Source organism: Miscanthus floridulus, chromosome 6 (genome assembly GCF_019320115.1).
Source record: "Miscanthus floridulus cultivar M001 chromosome 6, ASM1932011v1, whole genome shotgun sequence".
Lineage (NCBI taxonomy): Eukaryota > Viridiplantae > Streptophyta > Magnoliopsida > Poales > Poaceae > Miscanthus > Miscanthus floridulus.
In genome coordinates this window covers 111,104,123-111,124,045 of record NC_089585.1, presented here as the reverse complement: position 1 = coordinate 111,124,045, position 19,923 = coordinate 111,104,123, and the positions used below count along the sequence as shown (strand labels likewise).

The following is a 19,923-nucleotide window of genomic DNA, read 5'->3' as shown; positions in this document are numbered from 1 at the left end:
AACTAGAATTGAGCACCGATGCCAAATGAGCTGTAGTGTGAAAAATATTTGGCACCGGAGCCGTCTGGGATCGTTGGGACCCACATCGAATAAAATAGCATTCACTGTTTTCTCTCTCTGGTTCAGTCGCAGGCACACAAGCTACTGCTGCTGCCTTGGTACAGTAAATTAACCTATTTTATGCCCACTTGGCATCGCCTGCTCCTATTTCCTCCTGTTATTTTATTGATTGGGCATCGCTTGGCATCGGTGAACGTACTTGCGCTGCTCTCCATTTTGCAGGCATCACTTCGAGTTAGCTTCGCTGCTTGCAATGTGAGGAGCGAAGCCAAAATCTTCTCTTTCTTCTCTTGGCATCACTCGAGTGCAACGCTAGGGAAGGCCTTATAGTCTACAATACAATGTTGATGTGGTTCACGGTTCATGTAAAATTCATCGATAAGACGATAACCGGTACTCATCTGTAATCCCATGAGACAGAAGAGCACGAAAACACTCAACGAGGGGGCAGACGAGCACATCGCGCATCAGGTCTGCGGAGTGCTAAACTGCAAACTGCGTGAGTTTGACTGAGCAAACCTGCAGGCTGCAGCGCCAGCGCGGGCAAAGGGAGCACATGCCCGATGCCGCAGACGTTAATCAACGTGCTCGAGGCCCGCCGGTCTCCTTGTCCTTGGAACTAACCTACGGCTATCGGCGCCCATCGCAGCAGTGTGCCAATATAATGTGATCGATGCTTCTAAACATGCATGGCACTAGCAAAATCAACGCAAATTTCGCAACCAGTCCAGCGTTGCGACAGCATAAAACAAGGCGAACACGAATATGTGCATTTCAAAAGGAGCCCTTGGGCCAATTCCCATGGCCTCTAACGAACGTGTACTGGTTTGATGAATTGTACTTCGATCTCCTGCCGTCCGCCCGTTTTATTCCACCGCCATTCTCCAACTCCATATTTTTCTTTGTTTTTTCTCAAGACGAACGAACCACCCGGATTGTTTTGCAGGGCTCTGGCGTGTCCAAAATAGTTTTAGCCCTGAATTCTCCGAAAACGGCTCTTTTTAAAACTGAAACCCTCTGAAAAACATTTATCAAAACAACTTCTTCTGCATTATAATGAATGAGTAGAAAATATCAAATATTCAGAGTGTCCCTGCCTGTTTAACTTGATTGTATATATTTCATTTCATAATGTGATGTCATATGAAATAAATCAAAGATTAATTTTGGGAAATTTAAAATTTACCAATAGCTAGTGGCTTATTACGGTAGAGAATTGTTTACTAAAGTAGATATGGTGTTCATAGAACATATTCCTTCCGTCCCAAAAAGAGTGTCATATAGGACTTCACACTAGTTAAATTTTCTTAAGTTCTGTAAAAAATATTATCAACATCTATATTTCTAGTTAAGTTTATATAAAAATATATTTAATGATTAATCTAATAATATAACTATGCACCATATATATTAATATTCTCCTATATATTTGTCAGAGTTGAAAATAGTTAACTAGATGGAATACATCCTAACATAGACGACTGTATTTATTGGCTCCCTTGCTTGTGTGACAACTGACCACCATGATTTTTATGGCAGGTATAGTTGATGGTAATTAAAATGAGAAAAATACGGATTTTTAGGTAGGATTTCAGTTATTTTATTTGTTTGTTTCGTGAGAGTGGAAGTTTTGGTGGGAGAAATAAAAGCTTAGAGGACCAACTCCTACTAATAATCATTAAAAGAGATGTGAGAATTATGCTCTTAATGAAGGATAAATATATACTCACCTTCCATCATGATTTGTCACCTTCCATTGTGAGCTCCACTCTTATTTTCTCCAGGAACCAAACAAAGAATTGTGACTAAAAGTTAAATCCCCTCCTACTAATTCCTATGTCTCTTTACCAAGCACACCCTTATCCTCTCGGCTTAGAAATAGCATAGCATTTGGGCCCCAATCCCCGATGTGCGTTCCCTCGCTAGGAGACGGATACATGGTCGATTTAGTCCTCACGGCGATTGAAAGGAGAAAATAGTTCTCGCAGGTTTCTAGAAAAAAATGTCAGATCAAATCCTTTGCCCGAGCATGACCCGACGCACTGGTGGCTTGATCGGGTTAGGTTATTTCTTAGTTTTTTTTTTTCTAATTTGAATGGGGTTACAGGTCAAAAATTATGACTGAAATTTGATCTAACGCATTGGTGGATCGAATCGGGTAGATTTTTTTAGGTCAAATCAACTAGGTCAAATGGCCCATTATCTGATCTAAGAAACTCACTTTTAGGGTAGTCTCAATGCTAGGAACTACAAGTAGTTTTTGTGCCTATTAATTTATATGGGCACTATTTGTTAAAAAAAAACTATATAGACACTATATATATAGAAACTACTCCTCCCGTCCCAAATTATAAATCATTCCAAATTTATTGGAGAGTCGAAACATCTAAATTTTGATCAAAATTATTAAGAGAATTACAACGATTTATGACATCAGATAGGTATACTATGAAAAAATAATTAATGGAGAATCCAATGGTACCTACTATTTGCTATCATAAATATTTTATATAATTTTTTTGTGGAACTTCAAATGTTTTGCCTCTCCATGAAAGTTAGAATGGCTTATAATTTGAGACGGCGGGAATATATTCTTAATGGATAGTTTCTACTATTTTTTGCGTAATCACATGTCTTCTCTTTATTATCTCCTTATCACATCTCTTCATGTCTTGATTATTAAGTAAGCATAATTTTTATTTTAAAAAACAGTTTCTCTCTTTTTACTTGAGTGCCATATCAACTTTTTGTGTAACTGGCATCTTAATTAACGAATAATAGAAATTCATGACCGGGATAGCTCGCAAGCATTTTGGCTTCACAAGCCGCGGTGGAGAAGCATGTGCCTAGCGCTGGATATCGACCCAGCTCGGCTCGGCTCGGTCAGCTCGAGCTGGCACTTTAGGCTAACGAATCAGTTTGGCTCGACTCGTTAATATTATGAGCTAGAGGGGCAACTCGGATTGGCTCATTGCCGAGCTCGAGTTGGCTCGTTTAGCTCGCGAGTTGCTAAAAAAAATAGGATACACATGTTTATAATGTTTATGCTATATTAATTTCGGAAGGTGACGTCCACCATTATGCAACCATACATGATTAATATATATTAGGTTCATCAAAAGTATCAACCATGCAACATAACTGGTCCATCCATGATCATGCAGTTCTAGCATACTAACTAATTGCTTATCACCGTAAACTTAAAAAAGTCCACAGATTTAATATCAGCATCATCATCTTCTCCCTGGAAAACAATCTATAAAATCAACATTTAAGTATCATGATAATTATAAAATTAAAATTCATATGAAACAGCTGAAAAATAAGGATTACATACCAGTAGAATATGTGTATACTTCTATATCAGCATCATCATCTTCTAGATTCATGGTCGTGGACTGATAGGCCTTAGTGAGCAGCTCACGAGATAGGCGAGCTAGTTTATTAAAATAGTAAGGTAGACTTCCAACTCAATTTATGAAAAAAAAAAGTAAAAACGAGCCTGATCTTTGTCCAGCACTACCTGTGCCAAAGAGCGGTTAAAGAAAGGAATTCTAATTCCCGCGGCGACAGACAAGCAGCACTGGGGAGACCGAGCGCCACAACTCTCTCGCAGGCTTCTCTTCCCCTCTCCGCCCTTCCCGAAGCACGCCTGCACGCAGCGCTCTCTCCAGAGAATCGCGCTCCACGCGCGCCGCCCCCGTCGCCGGCGAGGCGGCGGTGCTGCTGCGTACTCCCCTGGTCCCCCCTCCGGAGCCAACCCTCTCCTGCTCCGCGACCTCGAGGTATCTCCGTCCCCCAGTGACGCTACTTTTCACTGTTGCGCCGGCAGGATTCCTGCGTCGGTTTAGCACTTCAGCTTATGGCGTGCTTGCTCTGGATTGTTGGCGCCAAGGTAGTTAGTTCATGGCGGTGTTGTTGCGCCGGCGGCGACTCGTTGCTTTCGGGGGAATATGTCATCACGGACGCAACTGTCAGCTGTCCACCCGTCGAATTATGTTAGCTGGAGGGTGCCTCGGTTGTTAATTGAGACGATTTGGGACGGCTCTAGATGAGCGGTTGCGCGCAGCCATTAATAATCGCGAGAGCGATGTGCTTGGCTGTTGCGCCGGTGCGGGAACAAGGCAAGCAAGGCTCGTAGACTTGACAAAGCACTTCCCGTGCCACAGGAAGGAAGCAATACGTATTTTTCTGGGTTGCGGCGGGAGACTGTACTGAGGAAAATTTACTCCCCGCCTCGGCAAAGTCCCCCCTCAGTCCTCACCAATCCCCTTCCTCCATTCCTCTTCCCGGCCGTACCCTGGCCCGGCGGGGCCGCGCTTAGCCCGCCTTTGCACGTCTCCTCCGTTTAAAACACCCCACCTTGCTGGTGGGGTGAGGAACCCTAGATTGATTGGAGTTGGGTGGATGATTGCTTGTTTTGTTAGTTCCTTTGCTGTCCCTGAAATCCAAACATTCCTTCCTGGGATTGGTGCTCCAATTCATCTGGAGCAGTTTTCTTTTTGGGTACTTGTTTGTGTTCTTTTTCCCGAAACTGCCTGGGGTTCAATTTCAGCAGAGCCGGCTGTCCACACGCTCTGTGTTTGAGACCTCTTCGGATTTATTGTTACAATGAATTTTGCTTGCCCGGTGTTCAATCAGTGTACCGTTGGATTTTAGCAGATCATCGATCAAGCTTTCTATTCCAAGGAAGTTTAATTGATTCTAATGCCCATTGATTTATCTGTATGTGTGTTGATTTCTACACTATTCGTATTCATCTTATAATCAAATCTGGTCTGATTGACTGTTTGCCTTTTTTTTTTCTTTTTCTTTTTAGTAACTTTGGATTTGGAGTACCAGTGATGCAAAGGGACACTAGCTCTAGCGATGTTTCTGCTTCTCATGTAGGGCGTGTAAGACGTCGCAAACATCCAACTGAGGTTAGTAGTTTTTTCTTCCTTTTGCTCTTTATTGCGCTCTGTTCTTTCTCTAGATTTCAGCTAATACACTGAAGCATGGTACAAGCTATAGCAGCAGCCTGTTTCAGGTGCTCTTTTTCGTAATTAATCATGATCATTTTCTTCAGGCTACCACAGATGGGAATAGAGCTAATGGACAGCCGTTGCTTGTCAATGATCAGAACAAGTATAAATCAATGCTTATCCGTACATATTCTACAGTATGGATGATTGGAGGCTTTGCCTTTATTATTTATATGGGTCATCTATATATCTGGGCTATGGTGGTTGTGATTCAAATATACATGGCAAGAGAGCTTTTCAACCTACTCAGAAAATCCAGTGAAGAGAAACAACTGCCAGGGTTCAGGCTGCTGAATTGGTAAGCTATGGGTCATTTTGATTCTACTGAGGCTGTTTGGATGGCAGCCATCATTTGCCACCCCATGTGTGGCGCAGCCACAGCTTGTGGCTTGGAAATCGTCAACCAAACGACTGACAAAAGTTGCATGGCTGCCACGCATGTGGCGTGGCGTGGGAGGGCTGCCAACCAAACAGCCCCTAAGTTTAACAGAAATTTGTCAGTCTCACAGCTGCCATGCTTTTCAACAGTATCTTTTCCTTGTTGTTTATGCACAATTGTTATTTCCTATTGTAGGCACTTCTTTTTCACGGCAATGCTGTACACTTATGGGCGTTTTCTTAGTCGGCAGCTTATGAATACAGTAACTTCAGATCACTTGCTTTATAAGGTCGTCAGTGGCCTAATAAAGTATCAGATGTTTATCTGCTATTTTCTTTATATTGCAGGTAGGCTCAGTATCCCATGGAACATGCAATAATTTCCTCTAGTAAATATGTTACAAAAACTTCATATTCAATTTGGAATATTCAAAGTGATTCTGTTTTTTTCTAGTTTGATCTTGTGTTAAAAGGTCTTATGCTCCCCCCTTCCAAAATGTAGGCTGTTTCCATTTTGTCGTAAGTCAATTCTCTCTAACTTTGACCAAGTTTATAGAAAAATACACCAACATCTACAAAGTGAAATTAGTTTCGTTAAATTCATCATGAAATATTCTTGATATTTCAAGTATTTGGTTTTGCTGATGTTAATATATTTTTCTAAAAACTTTGTTGAAGTTAGAGAAGTTTGACTTAGGACATAACCAAAACAACCTACATTTTGGAGTGGATGGGGACAGAACAGACTATATCCTATCTTTTCCTATCAATAATGTTTAACATATTATAGTCTACTATGCTAGATTTTAGTTCAAGGAATCCCATAATTGATTCAATGTTTTCCGCAAATTGTGCTAGTTATTTTTCGGTCAGTAGTTGTCCACTTTATTTTAATGGGAGAATTCATGGTTGGGCTTTTGTGTTATTCTTCATATGAACATTAGCGGATGAAAAATTTATGTTCGTTAGATTTTATTTGTTGGACATATCACCTCATTTTACTTATTCTGGATGGATACTGGGCATTTGAGTCTGCAGATGTCTGCCTGTTTTTTCCCTCTCATACATGCTTGCCTAAGTGACTAAGTGACCATACATGCCTGCCTAAGTGATTACTGTTACATACTTTGCATGCATACTAGTTATCTTGGAAGTATCATGTGTTTCTGGTTATCATGAATTTCACTTGATTGCATGTGTTGACAGTCATGCTTTAATAACAGATAACCTGCTTATCATGAATTTCTGGTTCGTATCTAGCAAAAAGTTAGTATTTATGGCTCCTTTGATCCAGGGTTTGTATGGTTTATTTTGACTCTCAAGAAAAAGACATACAAGTATCAGTTCAAACAGTATGCCTGGATGCTCATGATACTTTTAACTGTTTTTGGACAGTCTGCTTTCACTGTGGCAAACATATTTGAAGGGATATTCTGGTAAGTGATTCGTTTCTTTATGAATAACCTGTTTAGAGTTTCAACTTTTTGGGATATATGGATGTTTGGCTGTTTTTGTTCAGTTTAGGTTAGACATGTATTTATTTGGCATTTCCACCATCATCTGAAAATTTCCTTGTCTTCCGGAAAAGGAATTGTGCATTTTTGTCTTTCATCTGCTCTAAACTTGCAGATTCATTAGAATTTTTGGACTTAATTCTGCCTTATTTTTTGTACAGCTGTAAAAAGTATAGTAACCTTGAGCCTCTCAACTTAAGAGGAAAGTTTTGCACTTCCATTGTCCGACGCTATGTGCCTCTTTACAGCATTTACAGTCTGCATTTACCAGCATTTTCTAATTTCTTAGCCATATAGGTACACCAATCAGCTGGCTAATCCCGATTAATCGATCAGGTCCGGTTAATCGATGGCTAGTCGGCTAGTTGAGCAGCCTATTTGCCAACCTTATAAGTGTTAGTACTGCTACTAGACTATAGCACCAGTGCACAACTGCAAACTGCACAGGGATATACTATCATAAATTGGTAAACAAAGCAAGCATCAAGCATGGTCGTTTACTTGTGGGCCAAAATAAAATATCCCAGTGCCCAACCCCAAGACCAGCTGGCGAGCTCACAATTCTCTCCTGGCTAGTTGTCCCTAAGCTAATAAGATGACTGATGATGATTAATCTCTGATTAATTCGACGATCAGATTTCTAATTGCACTAGTTGCCTTGGAGTGCCTAATTGTGGATTTTTGTGGTCCATGGACCAATAAGCCTGACTAATTGCGACTAACGGCGATTAGTGGGACGACTTAGTAACACTTTAGATGTTGCAGAGTATCTTATGGTATAGTGTGGCCTGCCCCTGTCTGACTTGTGTGCCTTGATGTTTCCTTTTTGCACTTTTTCATGGGAAGTATTCTTCTCTTTTATTTTTTCAAGTTGAGTTGAGTTTGGATTATCCTAAGGGACTATGTCAGTGATGCATATCTCTAAATATATATTGTGGAAGATATTTGTCCTGATTGTTTAACTTACTCAAGTATTATGCTACAATTATTGAACTCTGTGCATTTACAATCTTATGTTTACTCAGGTTTCTTTTGCCTGCTTCACTTATTGTGATCAACGATATTTTTGCTTATTTATTTGGGTTCTTTCTTGGGAGAACACCATTAATCAAGTTGTCCCCAAAGAAAACTTGGGAAGGTTTTATTGGTGCGTCAGTGACAACTATCATCTCTGCGTTTCTGGTGAGACTTTGTTAAATTCCTGATTTCTCATCTGGATAATTTTATAGCAACGTTTGTTTTTTTTTGAAATGATGACATTTGTTTATAGCCTTACGCCTTTGTTTTTATGCACGTGTAATGGCACGTTGTCTTGAAGTATAGACCTACTTGGGATGGCAACATGTCTAAATTAGAGGCTTTACTTCTATCTTCTAACACTAAATGTTTCCCTGGTCCTACTGGTGTGTTATAGTATTCCCCACTTAAGTTCTTTTTCTGTATGCACGTGTGGTCAGTGACTGAATTACAGGTTACTAAGCACCGACCTTTTCTTTTGTTAGTTATCAGTCACCAGCAAAAATCTTATCTCCTTTCTCATTGATCACTTGCACTTTTACTCATATATTTCTCGTGCACTAGGTGCTTCTCCCTTGCGGAACTCACAGAAGCTTTTGATATGTATTGAAGCCTTTGATATTTTTGTCCATTACGTAGAGAAAAAACAGAAAACCCTCAGCACATTTTCTGTGACTCAATGTTGCATTCATGCCTCCATATTTACCAAACCGGTAAAGGTAGAAACACTGAAAGTCAGAGACACTCGAACTATTGCAGTCTGATAATGAACCTGGTGACATTGCAATTATTCTAGACCTGTCTTTGATCCAAAGATGAGTTGTGGGACAAAACCAATTCATTATCAACCTTAGAAGTTAAAACATGTTGCAAGGTGAAGATTTATTTGGCTACTCATGGTTTATGTTCTCCTGGGAATACACCTGAATGCAACCCCTAAGGGGTTGATTTTTAAATAATAATCCACTATTAATTTCTGTCTGTAAAAAATTGCTATTTGTTTTTAGTTCAAGATGATGTGTTGCTTATTTTCCTTTTTTCTGTGGCAGTTAGCAAATGTAATGGGCCGTTCGCAATGGTTGACATGCCCAAGAAAGGTTACGTAGATTTTCTTCAGAATATGATTGTTGTATGGCTAACTTGCTGTTGTGTTGCTAATTTTTTTCTGCAAATAATTTCAGGACCTTTCGACTGGGTGGCTTTATTGTGATCCTGGTCCAATGTTTAAGCCAGAGCATTACTCATTGGGAGAGTGGGTGCCACATTGGGTGAGGAGAAAAGTTTTTTGCTCATTTTTTTCATTTAATATTATTTCTTGCACTCTAAGACGGCTTCTTTGCAATGTTTCCAATCATAAAGGTTCCTCAATATAATTGCAGTATGGTCTTTTGAACCTTGTACTAGCTCGTATTGCACTTTGACATTTTGCATGGTTGTTGATTGTAATCCGTAATCAACAAGTCATTCCAAAAGAAACAAAGTTTTCCTTCCAGATTATTTTTCTGTGCATTGCTGTGGAAAAGGCTGGTTCTTAATGTATATTGAACTTGAAAAAAAAGGGGATGGAAGTATGTATTAACTCTTCAATACTTTTTTGATATAGCATATTGTAGAATATACTAGTACATTTGTGTTCACTCAGAATATTCAGATAGATACTTTGACAAATATAACAGATATCGTCTCCATGATGTATGGCCACTATATGTGATGACATATCATATTTATGGAGTCAGAAAATAGCCATGATTGATCATATATCTCTTCTGTTAATTTTTTGGTGGGAAGGGAGAGGTTGACAGAGAGGGTTAGAAATTAAAGAAGACCCAAGCGAACAGGAAGGTTTTGTAGATATTTTACTCTGTCAGAGTGTCATTGATATAACCCCTCTTCTATTAATGTTGCTGTGTGCAACACAATTTAAATAACTTGCAATTGGATAAAAGTTAGCCATCTCGCAATGGAACACATTACACATCTTATTATAAACAACGGAATAAGATAGTGAGTTGTATGTGATGGGTGGCACACACGTGTTTTGAGTAGCACAGATTTTAAGAATGGTAGTAGACAATGCTTTGTCTTTTTTTTTCTTGAATTAGTTATTCTCTGAAATCAATGATAAGATCAAGGCTAGTTCTTGATGATAGATCAATGGAGAAGTTACTTTGATATGCCTGCACCATGGTCAAACAATCATAATCATGCCCCTAGCTTGTTTATAAATTCTAATAAAAAACTAAGTCTAACTCAGTTGGTGGGAGGTGTAGGTGTTCATACTCACAAACCAGGTTCGATTCTTTCAAACTTGAACTTGGGTGCTTATTTCTTCTTATATATGCAATGCCACCTAGTTCCTCCTAGTTGGTTGATTTTGAAGTGTGTATAAGTGCATTGCCCACCTCTTCCTGATAGATTAAGCTTTTGGGTTGAACTGGTTGGTGCGTGTAACTTAACATGGTATTAAAGCCAGAGTTCTCGAGTTCGAATCCTGGTAGAGGCAACTTAAGTCCTCCGCCCCTTTATTTCCACGTTTGCGCCTCTCAGGTTGTTGTGCCTCTCTCTGGCTGCGCGCCTCTCTCAGGCTGCACGTGAGTGGGGGTGTTGAAGTGTGTATAAGTGCATTGTCCACCTCTTCCTGATAGATTAAGCTTTTGGGTTGAACTGGTTGGTGCGTGTAACTTAACAGATTTTACTCGGATGTTCTGAACTGAAAAGGCAGATTGTGGTTTGCTCGATTCATTTTACCAGTTAATATCATCTCGTGTTTTTTTATTTACTAGTATTACTTATATATATTACAAATACTGATATTTACTCTACTGCATCACCATTGGTTTTGCGTTATCTTTCTAGAGTTTCTAGATGTTTGATTTTGTACTCTGTTTGATTACATGCGTCTCTTAACAGTTCCCATGGAAAGAACTAGCCATTATGCCTGTGCAGTGGCATGCTTTAGCACTGGGTTTATTTGCATCAATAATAGCACCATTTGGAGGATTTTTTGCCAGTGGCTTCAAGAGGGCTTTCAAAATAAAGGTATACACCACTTCATTGTTTGCGTCAATAAAATTGTTTTACTCAAAATGATATACTTTTTTTTTTACAAAAAAATGTAGGATTTTGGCGACAGCATACCTGGGCATGGTGGAATTACTGATAGAATGGATTGTCAAGTAAGTATCTCAAGAAACGTTTTAGCTACGGGGAAATGTTACTGACCTATGGTTATGCAAAGCTTTTAACATTCTCATTCTATTGAAATAATGTAAGAGGAGGCCTTTGTGCTGTGGCTAATCTAAACCATGAGCTACAGAACAATCAATTGAACCAAATGTCTAAGCCTAATGATGGCAGGACTGCAGGAGTAGCAACCTCATTTCCGTGGATTGTTTTTGTATTTCTCCTTTTATGCATACATGTTACCTTTTATTGAGTATAAATGTGTTTGATGTTTGTTACATACTTGTTGGGAAAAAAAATCCTGCCAAGCTGAAGAAACCCCATACTTTAATACCAGCCTGTACACTAGCTTAACATAAATTTCTGCTTGCTTTTTCCCCAGATGGTTATGGCAGTGTTTGCTTACATATACCACCAATCATTCATTGCACCTCAGAACTTCTCTGTTGTGATAATCTTGGATCAGGTGAGGATCATTATCATTTAATTTTCTTTATCTTGAGTGATTCTCCCCTTTTTTAAGCAATTTATCTTTTGTCATTCTAACCAATGTCTACCTTTTCTTCATTCAGATTATAAGAAACCTAACCTATGAGGAGCAAAAATACCTATATGAACAACTTGGGGAAATGATCCATGGGAGGCAATTGGCGCAAAGCTGAGGGGTTAGCGTGCTCGTGAAATGCATGATATGTTGTGTATTTTATTTAAGCCTTCGGCTCATTCTGTAGCTCTAGCTCATGTATAGCAGCATGGCATGAATGTACCGTGATACGGAGTCCTTGCCCAAACCATTGTATAGAATGGTACTCCCTCCGTTCAAAATTATTAGTTGCTTGATTTTTTTGGTTCATCCATTTTGCTATGTATTTAAACATATTATTATATCTAGATGCATGGTAAAATAGATATACCAAAAAAGTTAAAGTGACTTATAATTTGGAACGGAGGGAGGACAATCGAGAGAATGGATGGGTTTTAGGTGCTTTATTCATTCTCCACTGACTGCTGCCTAATTCACTCCCCCTGTCATCATTTCTGCACTCTTTGTAAAAGGGGACCTGGAAAGTTTTATTCTTCCTTATCACTTCGTCGTGCTGGCCTCAGATCAAATATTCGATGATTCACATGGTATAAGATGAAGCAGGGCTAGTTCTTGTTTCCTTTTTTTTTTGTCGGCCATCAGGCTCTTGACGGCATATTTATCATCGTGGTTAGGGTCTCCAATTGCCCAGCTAATGTCACGGCATAAAGTCGCAAGCTGATGTTACAGCTTCTGTTCGACATGGAGCAGAGAGCTAAAGAACAGAATGACACTGGGTTCAAGAGGTGATCTCGTACGCTCGCAGATAGGCTTACGGTCTACTCCCTGCGTCGCACAAAGGTATTGTTCTTACTTTATTAATATTTACAGTATATAATTAAATTAATTATTAAATATATTTTGATAATAAATTTATTTAAAGATACAAATGTTGCTAATATTTTTCTACAAACTTAGTTAAATTTAAGAATTTTTTTCTTACATATCTTTTTGTGATAGGAGTATGCTCTTTCATATTTGTAAATGATTGATCCATGTTTTTTATTGTTCTTTTATACTCACACCTCCAAATCAGCTAGCGAATTCGACACCGTGTTGGGGACGACCTTGCCAAGAAAAAGAAAAATCTTGTGTTAGTTGATAAATGTTCTGCTCCCCCTTTTCATGCATCCACGTGTTACACCAATTGTGCAAAAACATGTACATCCATGCGCCTCCCGAAGGAGGTGGAAAAGCCGATAAGGTTCATATGGCGATCCGTCGTCCTGATTATCAGATAATGGGAACTGAATCACAGATGTTGCTCCTTTCTTTTTCTTTCATTTTTTTAATACCCAAAGTGGAGGAACCTGTTAATTGTCGTGGTGAGCAGTTGTCAAAAGAATCCGAATCAACAATAATCAACACGCAACGGTTCTACCCTTGGATATCCGCTCCGGACAAAGCGTTGTTACTATCTCGGATGGCTTCTGCTTACCTACCTGTAAGCGTATATCTTACAGTCGTGGTAATTGCCCATGATATCTTGTCGCATGATACTCACTCGATTATGCTGAGCATATAAAGAAGATGCTTTCTAATAACCATAAAACTTACTACAAATTTGTTGCTATGGATCATTGGTACGTACACTTGAGGCAGGTAATTCTGGTTTGAGGAAACACAAGTATGTAGTATGTAGATTATTTTATTCTAAAAATGGAAATATATCAATAGTTGTATTTTGGACGTTATATATACTGTTGTAACTTGTAAGAGTTCATATGTGGAAACATATGTTAAAGAGTAAAGTATATTTTTCAATCTCCAAGTTGCACGCACGTGAGTTCGATTTTCAACCCTGAACTATGAAATCGGGTAAAAAATTTGATCCACTGACTGCTTTCTTAGTTGGTTTTCTATGTTTCATAAAATAATAAAATTTGGTGTGATCTCTAAAACTCAGTTAATTTATTTTCAATAAAAATATGAAGCTAGTACCAAATTATTTCTAAAAATATTATCTACCTGTCGGTGCAGAAAGTGAAAACAAGTAAATATTTGTAGTTTTGCCGTACGTTGTGATCGGAGGTGGCATAACACTCAATGACACAGGGTTTATATTGGTTCAGGCAACGTGTCCTACGTCCAGTTCGAGTCGGTCGGTGACTTTATTTCTAAGCCCAGGTGCTCGAAGTTTGCAGTGGGGTTACAAACGAGAAGAAAAAAGATGGGAGGTACAAGAGGTCCGGTCGGAAGGGCTGAGAGTGACGGGAGCCCGGCTATGAGCTAAGTGTCCAAGCGTGTGCTTGTGGTTCGAACCTGGTGGTTCTATGGTTGTGAACTAGTGAACTTGATCGATCTGAATGAATCTGACTGAGCTTAATGAACTTGGTTTTTTGGGAGAGAGCGCATCCCCCTTTATAGATGAAGGAGATGGCCTTACAAGTGAGAGAGAGAGTACGTATGCTTCTAAGCCTTGTTGCCTACGCCGACGGGTATAGGATGATGGTAGGCGCCCACAATACTGTTGGATGTCAGATGCACGTGGGAGGTTGTGTTGTTTTCTTCGGGTATGGCAGACATCGGCGCCTGCCACACTATTGATACCTGAAGGTTTGTAAGGGTTTTTACCATGTTCACCTAGTATGGTAAAGGCCGGCGCCCACAACACTGTTGATGCGCAGAGGCACGTGGGGGATGGCCTTACCATATGGGAGTTAATGGCGCCCACAATACTGTAGGGGAAAATGTCGGCGCTTACAACACTGCTTGGGCTCTGTTGTGCCAGGGAGGTTGTAGAGTATTGTTTCTGTAGGTGTATAGAGTACGGTCCCCGGTATTGCGGTTTGACTTGTGCGCCCTGCCTTACTTTCTTCGTTTGTTTCCTGGTTCTTATCGAGTGGGCGTCCCCGGTTGGTTGGACCCAGTCGGCTCTAATCACGCCAGTCGGAGAAGAGCAGTCAGCAAGGGTTTGTCGCATCCCCGGTCGGAGACGCGGGTCGGAGTCGGAAGTAGTGCTTTGGCTAGGCCTTCTGGTCGGAGAGGCCGTCCGGAGGTGGGCTGGAGACCGAAGCGAGTGCTCCGGTTGGAGAGGTGGGCCGGAGTTGGAAACGGGTGTCGTTCCACCTCGGCTAGGCCTTCCAGTCGGTGATTGGATCGCCCTTCTGGCCTGTTGTTCAAGTACTTGGGCCGGCCCACGAGTTACGCATTGTTTGTAACGTTGCCTGCTGGGCCGAGCCTTTGTTGGGAAGCTGGTCCGTGAGGGACCCCGTGTTTATGAACCGGACAGGAGCCCCAAGCCCCGGGCGATTCGATAGAATCGTGTGGGGGATTTTTGCCTTGACGGCGGGTGTGCGCGAGCGCACCCGCGGGTGTAGCCCCCGAGCCCTCGGGCGATTCGGGTAGAATCGTTCGGGGGGGGGGGTTCGTGTTGCCAGCGAGGGAGGTTTTTGTTTCGTCGGTGGGTGCGCGTGAGCGCACCCGTGGGTGTAGCCCTTAAGCCCCTGCGCGATTCAGGCAGAATCGTCTAGGGGTGTTTTGTCAGCAGGTGTGTGCACGTGTTTTTTAGTCGAGACAGAGTCGTCAACCAAGACGTCATTGCACCGTCGAGGCATTTAGTTTTGGGATCGGGTGAGATGGAGCTCGCGGATCCTGGAGTCGATGTGCACCGTGGGATCAGGTGAGACGAAGCTCACGGATTGTCATACCCAATTTTAAGGATAAAATTGAATGCACTAAACTCATATGTGCCCAGGGATCAGTCACACACATAAATTGACAAATTATCATCACGGTGTATCTTACATCACGATTAGTACCATAACATAGTCTTACTCAACACAGCGGAAAATAAAAGAAAGTAGCTCTCTCATGGAAGCTCCAACACAGGGACGGTCAACTGGTTGACCACAAGCCTAAAAGTCCTCTGGAAACTCCTCATACTCATTGACATCTGTTACCCATCCGAGATTTTTATCCAAATATAGAAAGTAAACAAGCATAAGTACTTCCCGTACTTAACAAGATAACATGGGGTTATGAAAGCTCAAAAAGGATGACTCTGGGTTACTGCGGTTAGCACTTTTAGCAAGTTAGGATTTTATCATTAACTATTATTAAGTTATGCTTAAGCCCTAATTAAACCCACGTGATCAGCTATCAGAATCAATTGTATCATATTATCATCATAGAACATCATAAATGAGCAACAATAAATAACTAGTTATTCTGTGAGTTTTCTGGATCGCTCGTGACCGTGAGCACGGCTGTTATAATAGTTTGTAACCCTCTACAGAGGTTGTGCACATTCACCGTGAGTCGTGATTCCCACATGCCCGAGTTAATTACTCCCATAACACTGCCAAGGTGAGCGGGCGGGGTACACTATGAAACCATTTCATAGGTTTCTCTAACAAGTTAGGGCCGCTAGGTTTCCTCGGTAGGCAGATGTAGGAACCTCCCTTTCCTATGGCACAAATCCTCCGTGGCTATACACATAAGAACAGGGGCAGTCCTATACCCAACATGGCAAGCCCCTTTTGCGCCATAAAGGTAACCTCTAACAAGCTAGAAAAGGTCCTACTACTGAGCTAAAGTCAGAGCCATGTGACCCTCATGGTTGCACTGTCAGTCCCAGCTTTTGCCGACAGATAAATCCTTATGGAGGGCCGAGAGCATCATGATCGAAAGTCATTTGCTCCTTCGCTCTATAATTTAGTTGTTTAAAAACAAATTTTCCCTTTTCGTTCCATAAAACCATTAATCATTATTTGGATCATGTACAGTTACATTAAGCACTAGCAAACTACCCATATGCATATAACCCATAGGAGAACAAGGAACAAGATAATCAAACACTAGGATGTCCTTACGGGTATTAAAATTAGACACATGCAAATGAGTAATTAATAAATGGTGAATAGGCATCAAGGTAGATCCCATGCTATACTTGCCTTGGTTAGCAAACTTCTGCTGGTCCTGCTGGTCGTCAAAGAACTCTTGGTCACCAACGTTCTCCTCACCGTCTGAACACGACCAACACAACAACATACAACATTTCAGTAACATTCATGCAAAGCAAACAATCCTATAGTTAGAACAGTATACCAGTAGTATAGAAAACAAATTAAAATGTTTATGAAAAGAATCTATGTCTCGCTACGATCACATCAACGCGAAGTTCACGAAAATCGGAGCTAAAATGCGAAAGTTATGAATTAAACGAGGTTTCCTATAGCAATTTATTTAATTAAACCTAACCATGAAATTTAAAAGTTGCAAACATGGTTAACAGTGGTATTAACACGTAGATTATGCAATTATGAAACTAACACAATTTGAACGGGTCGATTTGGAGCTAAAACGACGATTTTATGAGCAAAACAGTGAAGTGGCATTTCTGTAAATAGAAGGAACTATTTTCGAATTTAATTAAAATTAAATATGGGATATTTAACCAGTCGAGGATTGTGGGTTCAAAATCACTAAATTTGGGGTCTCTTTAGCAAAATGTCCCGCGAAGGGGTATCGACCTCCGGTGACCGTTGATCAAGTGATGGACGGTTCGGATTAGAGAGGGGGAGAGAGAGAAGGAAACGCCGGCTGGGAACAGTGGCGGCCGCGGCGGCGCAGCCATTGCCGGCGATGAGGACTCGCCGACGCGCATGGATCACGGCCTACAGGCCATGGTTCGATGAACCGAAAGCACCGAGGAAGAGAGGGGGTACACGCGACCTTGGCCAGGCCGAGAACGGGGACAGAGGTCACAGCCGAAGCGGTGGTGGCCATGGCCGACGGCGAGAGCTCCATGGCGCACGCGGCTAGGGCCCTAGAGTCCATGAAACTCGAAATTGAAGGCATGGGGAGAACAAGGGGAGCAAGGGGATCTCACCGTGGGAAAAAATGGAGGCAGTAGCAGCTCGAGGACGGCGGACCACGCGGAGGGGCGGACGGCGGACCTTGGCGTCCCACGGTGTGGCGGTTGTGGCTTCCGTGCGCTCGACGAATGCGAAAACGGAGCAGGGGAGGCAGCAGGGAGGCGGCGACCGGGTCAGGACCGCCTTTTGTAGTGGCTGGGGCATGGGGATACTCTCCCACGACTCGAAGTGGGCGCGGGTGATGGTTGCAGCCTTGACCACGTGATGTGGGAGGTTGGGGACAGCGCTGATGTGCGAGCCTACGCTATCAACGGTAGAGAGAAGGGAGGGAGCAGCGGCGGTTGCCCAGCCGTGTTGGGCCGGCCCAAGAAGGAATGGGAGGAGGGGGAAATGGGAAAGTGAGTGGGCCGACGGGAGAACGGGCCAGTAGGCCAGAATTGAAGAAGGGAAGGGGAGGGAAAAGAAAACCTTTTTCTTTTTATTTTCTAGGGTTTTAGCAACCCTTTTCAAGTTGAATTTGAATTCAATTCAAATTTGGTCAAAACCAATCATTACAAAAATAAAAGTACAGCAGCATGTATGCGTAAGAGATTACTAACCTTATATTTGATTTTAATTTCACAAAATTTATTAATTTCCTATATTTGAATGCACACACAATAACATTAATAAATCAAATTTAACTATTTTTAAAGAATGAAATTTTTAGGGTGCTACAATTCTACCCCCCTTAAGATAAATCTCGTCCTCGAGATTCGGATGATTGCTTACTCAAACAGTTGGGGATAAGACTTTCGCAAATCATCTTCTCTTTCCCAAGTAGCCTCATCCTCTGTATACCGATTCCACTGTACCTTGCACATTTTTATAACTTGGCTCCTTGTAACTCTTTCTACCGTCTATAAGATCTTTATCGGATACTCTTCATATGTGAGATCTTCCTTAACAGCAAGTTCTTCTAAAGGAATCTGCTCTTCTGGTAGGCAAATACTTCTTTAATTGAGAAACGTGAAACACATCGTGCACACCTACCAAACACTCAGACAGTTCCAACTGATATGCTACTTCTCCACGTCTCTCTAGGATCTTAAAAGGTCTAATATGCCTCGGTGCTAACTTTCCCTTCATATTGAATCTTTTCACACTTCTCATTGGTGACACCTTCAAGTACACATAATCTCCAACTTTGAAATTTAGCTCTCTTCTACAAGTATCAGCGTAACTCTTCTGTTGGGACCGAGCCACTCTCAAGTTGTCTCTAATCATTCTCACTTATTCTTCTACGTCTCTAAGGACATCGGGTCTAAATACTTGTGTTTCACCAGTCTGATTCTAGAACAAAGGCGTTCTACATTTACGCCCATACAACGTCTCAAAAGGTGCTATCTTGAGACTCTTCTTGTAACTGTTGTTGTACGAGAACTCAGCATAGGACAAACTCTTGTCCCAACTAGCACCGTACTGCAGTGCACAAGCTCTCAACATATCTTCCAAAATCTGGTTGATCCTTTTGGTCTGTCCATCAGTTTGTGGGTGGTAAGCAGAACTAAAATTCAACTTTGACCCCAAAGATCTATGTACTTTCTGCTAGAATTGCAACGTAAACTGAGTGCCTCTATCAGACATAATTTTCTTGGGAACACCATGTAAGCACACTATCCTTTCCATGTACAACTCTGCTAGCCTTACACCTGTGTAGGTAGTCTTGACTGGTAGAAAGTGAGCAACCTTGGCGAGTCGGTCCACTATTACCCATATTGAATCATAGCCTCTTTGAGTGCGGGGCAAACCTACGATAAAATTCATACCAACTTCTTCCATTTCCATTCAGGAATCTTCATTGGTTGTAGCAACCCTACAGGTCTTTGATGCTCAGCTTTCACTCTTTGACAAGTGTCACACAAAGCCACATACTCTGCCACATCTCTCTTCAAACCATACCACCAATACTTCTCCTTGAGATCCAAATACATCTTGGTACTTCTAGGATGTATAGAATAAGCGGACTCATGTGACTCTTGCAGAATTACATCATGGATAGCCTTCACTTCAGGTACACATATCCTTTTTCTGAACCAAAGAATACCATTCTCATCCATCCTAAATCCTAGTGCCTTTCCAAGCACTATATTCTCCGCTATCTCCTTAAGTTTTTCATCCTCCAATTGACCATTGCATATCTCTTGCTCCAGGGTAGGCTCTATCACCAATTCCATTGCATTAATGACAAAACTCAAGTTGAGATACTCCATTTCAGCACACAACTCTGCTGGCATCAATGTCATCTGAAGTCCATTGTCATAACTCTTCCTGCTAAGTGCATCAGCTACGACATTTGCTTTTCC

General features: G+C 41.3%; 1 protein-coding gene across 2 annotated transcripts; it reads left to right on the top strand.

Annotated features, from left to right (window-relative positions):
- Positions 1-3,587: 3,587 nt before the first annotated feature.
- On the top strand, positions 3,588-13,322 carry LOC136456582 (phosphatidate cytidylyltransferase 1-like). Of its 2 annotated transcripts, none has more exons than XM_066456494.1 (14): positions 3,588-3,845; positions 4,880-4,982; positions 5,129-5,382; positions 5,659-5,810; positions 6,757-6,898; positions 8,002-8,158; positions 9,043-9,090; positions 9,175-9,261; positions 10,904-11,032; positions 11,113-11,169; positions 11,559-11,642; positions 11,749-12,307; positions 12,395-12,560; positions 12,796-13,322. In XM_066456494.1, exons 2-12 carry the CDS (start codon positions 4,905-4,907, stop codon positions 11,836-11,838), a joined length of 1,278 nt encoding a protein of 425 aa, XP_066312591.1. In that variant the 5' UTR covers positions 3,588-3,845; positions 4,880-4,904; the 3' UTR covers positions 11,839-12,307; positions 12,395-12,560; positions 12,796-13,322. The 2 variants fall into 2 exon arrangements, with proteins under 2 accessions (XP_066312591.1, XP_066312592.1); XM_066456495.1 differs by lacking the exon at positions 3,588-3,845 and adding an exon at positions 4,195-4,785.
- The last annotated feature ends 6,601 nt before the right edge of the window (positions 13,323-19,923 follow it).